Raw genomic sequence first — 5626 nt, 5'->3', positions numbered from 1 at the left:
AAATATTTGTGTATTTATTTTATTTAACAGTAATTATGTAAAGAAAGACAATATGAGGGAAATAACATAATAAAAGCAAACAAGATAAAAAGGAAAGATGAAGATACAACGTAGAAGAGTTCACCACAAAGGATTAACACAAGAGTAAACACATCAACTTTCAGAGATGTGACATCTTTTGTTAAAACTACCATCCATTACCCCAAAATTAATTGGATTGGAATGGCTTGCCTTTTAATACTAAAAACAGATGAAAATTAGCTTGATCCTCTGATTAAACAAAATATCTCATTACTTTCAGATCTACTGAAAGTCAACTGCATTGATTTCTCATTTTAATCAGTCTTCTTCATTTTCATTAATTCATCGCTTTTCTTCACTTGCCCACCAAAGAAATGTTCCAGTTTGACAGGCCTGCTTGAAGATAACTCAGAGCATCTTTATTTGCTTCTTCAGCTTCAGCAGTTTTCCTCAAGTCCTCCAGCTCTCGGACCCAGTCTTTTTTCCCAGCCTCTCTCAGTTTGGGGATGAAGAAGTCGAGATGCTGAAGAGTGAAGGCCGAGTCTGGCTTTAATGCGATCTGAGACAGATGCTTGATGGTCTTGTAAGCATTGAACAGAAGAATGAATTTTTGGTCCTCAATCTCCTGCAGATCTTTGTCAAGATCATTCATTATAACCAAAAATCTCTTTAACTCTTCTTGAGCTTTTTCATATTCCTTTCTAAAATCGTCAAAATCTATCATCATGCTCGAGTTTTTGATGATGTATTTCTTGTCTTCTTTGACGTGTTTGCTGTGGTGACACTTCCCTGTGCACACGGTACAGTAGCCGTTTTTCATGACTTTACATTTACTGGGATCAGAAACCCACCAGCAGTCAAACTCATGGCAGTTTTCCTCACAGACGGTGCAGGTCGTCGCCTTCCTGCTCTTCCATGAAGCGCTTTCAATGGGAACCTTCTCTTTGACAGACCTTTTGAATTTAATGGTGAAGTTTTTACGTTCCTCAATCTTTTCCTTGTTTTCGGTCATTGCCTGCTGGATCTGAAGTTTTTCAGCCCTTTTCAGCTCTTTCTCGTGAATTCGCAGCTGTAAGTTGCACATGGACGCTTCTAATATAATGCGCTCTATCAGGACATCTGAAGTCAACTCTAAACTTATTCTGTTCTTTTCATCTAGAGACTGAAGGAAATGCTTAATCTCTTCCATGCTGTCCTCCCAGGCGTCTCTTTGAGCACGAAGGTAACGTCTCTCATTGTGCTGGGCTTCAGCCTGCCGGTTGTTGAATAAGAAATAAACAGGTTGGCCGCTGTGGTCTCGTCTGCAGGGGATTCTAGCTTTATTAATGGCACCGAGGACATTTTTGGGTGGTAGACCATCAGAGTGTGTGATTAGAAACACAATGTTGTTCACAATGTCTTTTCCAAACAAAGACAGAACTGAACTGATAATGTAATGCTGTCTGTCCGAGAGACGATTCTTAGACGCTTGAGTCACAAAACACACGGCGTCAATGTGACGAACCCCATCATTATTCTGAAACAACATGGATAAATTCGCAGCAACTTCCAGATCTTTTTCCAGTCCTCTAGTGTCTCCGTATCCTGGAGTATCAATGATGGTGAGAGATATGGGACTCTCTTCAGGACAGACCTCATACATGGTGATTTCAGAGGTTTGTGATTCTGATTGGTCTCTGGCTTCTTCTTCTGTGATTTCATACCATATTTCATCCTCAAACTTCACTCCCAGTAAGTAGTTGACCATGGTGTTGATGAGAGTCGTCTTGCCAGCTCCGGTTTCTCCCACCAGCAGAACAATATTGTTTCTTTTACTGGTGTCTTTTTTCCCACAAGTCCATTTTCTGACTTTTCCATTATCATCAAGCACTTTTCTCTCTGTATGTAGACGATATCGTTTTGGAGGACCTTGATCAATCAGAGTTGATCTGTTTAGTGGAAGACTCAGCTCTCTGTAAAATAAACATGTAAATTAATAAACACTAAACAAATATCAGATTTTTTTTTTGTAGAAAGATTTGAAGAGTATAAACACCTATCAAAATGCAGACATTTTGAATTATCTAAATTTTCAACATGAATAAAAATGTAAAGAAACAATATTTAACTGTAATATTTAACAATAATTTAAAACATTTATATTTATCTTGAGGTCAGCAGCCTTCTAATGGCATATTTCCATGTTACGTTTAGATATAGATGGTTGGAATGCAGACACTTATAAAGACGCGGGTGCAAGCTCATGTTCACATAGAAAAACAATGAAAAACACACAGTGGACTGCAAAAACACATTCTGTGAACTGATGCTGTATAATCTAGCATCCATTGCATATCATCATGACATGGACTCTAGGAGATTGATGTAAAATCATAAACATATATTATTAACTTATATTATTATTCAGTGGTTTTCAATCCTGATTAAACCACCCTCTGCACATTTTGTATGTCTCACTTATTTAACACACCTGATTCAGTTCATCAGCTCGTTCAGAAAGATCACCGTGAACTGAACTAAGGGTACGTTTACACGACAATGATGTACTAAAAACAGAAGTTTGTATAGACACCAACGTAGTCCAAACGATCCCTGTTCACACGGATCCACGAGAACAATTAAAACTCTCATGTAGGGATGCAACGGTACACGGTAAAATACCGGACCGTTCGGTCAGCCCTGCACGGGACAATCTACCCTCGTGTCCCGCGGTACTTCGGTTTTGCCATTGAGTTCGCGCTGATCCTTTTAGTTTTTGCTTTAAGCGCCGTTCACATATCGCGCCTAAAAACGCGTAGAAAACGCTAGGCGCGCCGCGTTCTCCTTTTTCCAAAGCGCTAGGGTGGTTGCGCTCCGGAGGCGTCTGTCGTTTCTCAAGCAACCATCAGCTGCGCTCTGGTTGGTTCTTGTCACGTGACCTACGGCTTGCGGCATTCGGAAAAGTTGAGAATTTTCTCCACTGCTGGGGACATCGTTAGTGCCAACCGGTCTCGCCTTGCACCAGACAGTGTTGATAGACTCATCTTTTTGCACAAGAATCTCTCAATAGTGGATGAGTAAATAACATTGCACTTTGTATCCTGAATGCAGTATTTTTTTATTATATTATTTTGCTCTGTTTTTTTTTTTTATTCAAAGCACAAGCTAATTTATGTTTGTTAAAGGTAAAAGTGCACTTTTTCTTTCACATTGATCACTTCATATACCAGTTATCAAGGTTTGGAATTGGGATCCACTTGAATATTTTGAAGTGTGTTTGTTTACATTTTGTATTTCATATAAGTGATAATTGAAGAGCTTGTATTACTTAGTGTTGTTCAGTACAGACTAGAGTGTTAATTTATTCCATACATTGATGTTCTGCCTACTGTGACATTCTGTTTATGCTCATAAGAAAAATAAAACATATTTTTGGGATGAAATAGTCTCTTTCTGCACAAAACATGTACCGAAACCGAACCGAGACCGTGGCCCAAAAACCGAGGTACGGACCGTACCGTGGGCTATCTGTACCGTTGCACCCCTACTCTCATGCCAGGCCAGTAGTTGGCAAAGTCACTTTTTAAAGAAACACCACGCACCTATTGTAATTCCGATTCCCACACCTTCCATGATTTCTGCAGATTTTTACATGTTCCCTGAAGCGCAGTAAAACTCCCAGAAGAGAGGCTCCCAATGTTGGTCCAAGAAGGAGGGTGTCTTTGAGTCTTCGACCCTGGAATTGAAAGGAGCAGTTGAAGATTAAACGACTCTTCCCATTATGGATCACTAAGTGGTGGGGTATGTACCACGACTTATCTGTGGTTGAGGCTTCCCCTGGGTCACTCTTCTTGACAGCTCCTGTCTCCACCAACTTGTGATTCGCTGCACAGTTCTCATCTGCTCGTAGGGGGTCCCAGGCCAAACGTCCCTCCAGACTTCTGAGGCTGGGAAGGACGGCTTCCTTGGGAGCTTGGAGTGGGGGAATGTTTCACTTCCGTGTCTGAGAACACCTGCTACCTGTACATCGCCTCGTCTTGGCCTCCAGGAGCTCCACCCATTCCTTATCCTGCTTTGATCTCATAACCAGTTTGCTGCTCTGGTATGGCAGTATGAAGTATGAAGAGACACTGCTGGGTGCCCACTGGGCAAGGTGTGCGGTTCCTTAAAGCATCCATCAAAGTCTCGTGCAAATGTCCACCGGTCCTCCATTTTCACCGGCTCGATAGAGGTGGGTAAGAGCACCAATTACCTCATGCAGCTTTACGTGATCAAATGGTTTAAGTGGGAGGTCCGCCAGGTGCTTGTACTTTCTCTTCAAGCTGACAATGGGGTAGGAGTGGTCTGGTAGAACCAAGCATTGTGAAGGCTGCAACTATCTGGAAGGTTCTCTTGGGATTGGTAGGGGATGAGATTTTGAATGAGATGGCAGATCCCTTCTGGGTTTGGACTTCCTGACGAATTGTGCAGAGAGCAAGGTCCCCGGGCTTCTTATGCAGGCCCAGTTTGTCAACCGGCTCAGGGAGGAGCATTGTACATGAGAGTGGGTTGATGGTCTGTCCAGGTAGAGAAATTCCATACTGGTCCTCACCAGACAACTTTTAGCCTTCAGCTGCTCAACCTTGGGGCGTGCGTTGGCATCATGCAGTACTCTCAAATGTTTCCCTTGACACAAATCGCTAAGCCTCTTGAGGTCACATTGCACTGCTTGATATGCTCTCCCGTATCTCCAGCATCTATTGTTAACTCTAATCTATTCCATGACCTCTTCTCTGGTGAGTTTCTGAATAGTGGGATATTTATTTAAGAAGTGCTCCATGCCCTCACAATATGGACAGTAGGGTTTTGATTTGCCCTTCCATCATGCCGTGGATGCGCTCTGACCCTCTTGGTTTGGCATTTAGCTCTCATTTAGCCTGATGGCCCTTGGGCACGGATGTCTGAAGTTTTTGTAACCTTGGCACCACGACTTGTATCAAAGCCATTTCTCCAGGTCAAGCAGAGCATGAGCTCATCTCTATCCGAAGCTTGGTGAGGATTAGGGCCACATGTAAGCCACATCTCAGCTCGACTTCTCCATCTGGGCCCAGTGTCTGTAGCATGTCCACGAGTTACTGTACATGCAGGGAGAACCTCTCAAAGGCAGCTGTATCTCCTCTTCTGATCTCATAATCCATAACTGCAGCATTCCTCTCCAAGGCTACATGGTGCGGGTGGCCGAACTTCTCGGTCAAGGCTGCCATGGTGTCCCTGTACGGCCTGGGTGAGTTGATAAAGGAGTTGGCGATGAGACAGGCCTCTTCAAGTTTCACATGATCCACAAGAATCTGATACTTGAAAAGCTCTGTAGTGTCAGCGGGTAGCAGGTTTGCTAGGGCTAGTTTCAGCCGAGAGAACTCCATTGTGTCCTTATGGACGAAGAGAGGAATTTTCGGCGCTGGACCCCTTTACTCTCCTCCAGCCAGGAGTTGCCGACACCGATGAGAACTGTCTTCCTCGGGCGGGGCATGGTTGGTTTGTATCAGGCCTGTCTGGGTATTGAGTTGAGGATCCCGCATCCGTGTGATACATACTACGCTGCGGACGGGAGATGGGCGAATAGGGTTCTGGCCTCAGGGTGTGGGAC

The 5626-nt window shown here is 43.4% G+C and overlaps 1 protein-coding gene across 1 annotated transcript; it reads right to left on the bottom strand.

Moving 5' to 3' along the window:
* Nucleotides 1-376: 376 nt before the first annotated feature.
* On the bottom strand, nucleotides 377-5402 carry LOC308705969 (uncharacterized protein; the record flags this gene model as incomplete). The annotated part of the gene is made up of 5 exons (XM_081391305.1): nucleotides 377-1973; nucleotides 3627-3972; nucleotides 4021-4099; nucleotides 4311-4556; nucleotides 5121-5402. 5 exons carry the CDS (start codon nucleotides 5400-5402, stop codon nucleotides 377-379), a joined length of 2550 nt encoding a protein of 849 aa, XP_081247431.1.
* Nucleotides 5403-5626: the final 224 nt, after the last annotated feature.

This window comes from Scardinius erythrophthalmus, assembly GCF_964197995.2.
Source record: "Scardinius erythrophthalmus genome assembly, chromosome: 2".
Classification (NCBI taxonomy): Eukaryota; Metazoa; Chordata; class Actinopteri; order Cypriniformes; family Leuciscidae; genus Scardinius; species Scardinius erythrophthalmus.
Note: the sequence above shows the minus strand (reverse complement) of the source record. Positions and strands in the feature narration are given on the sequence as shown.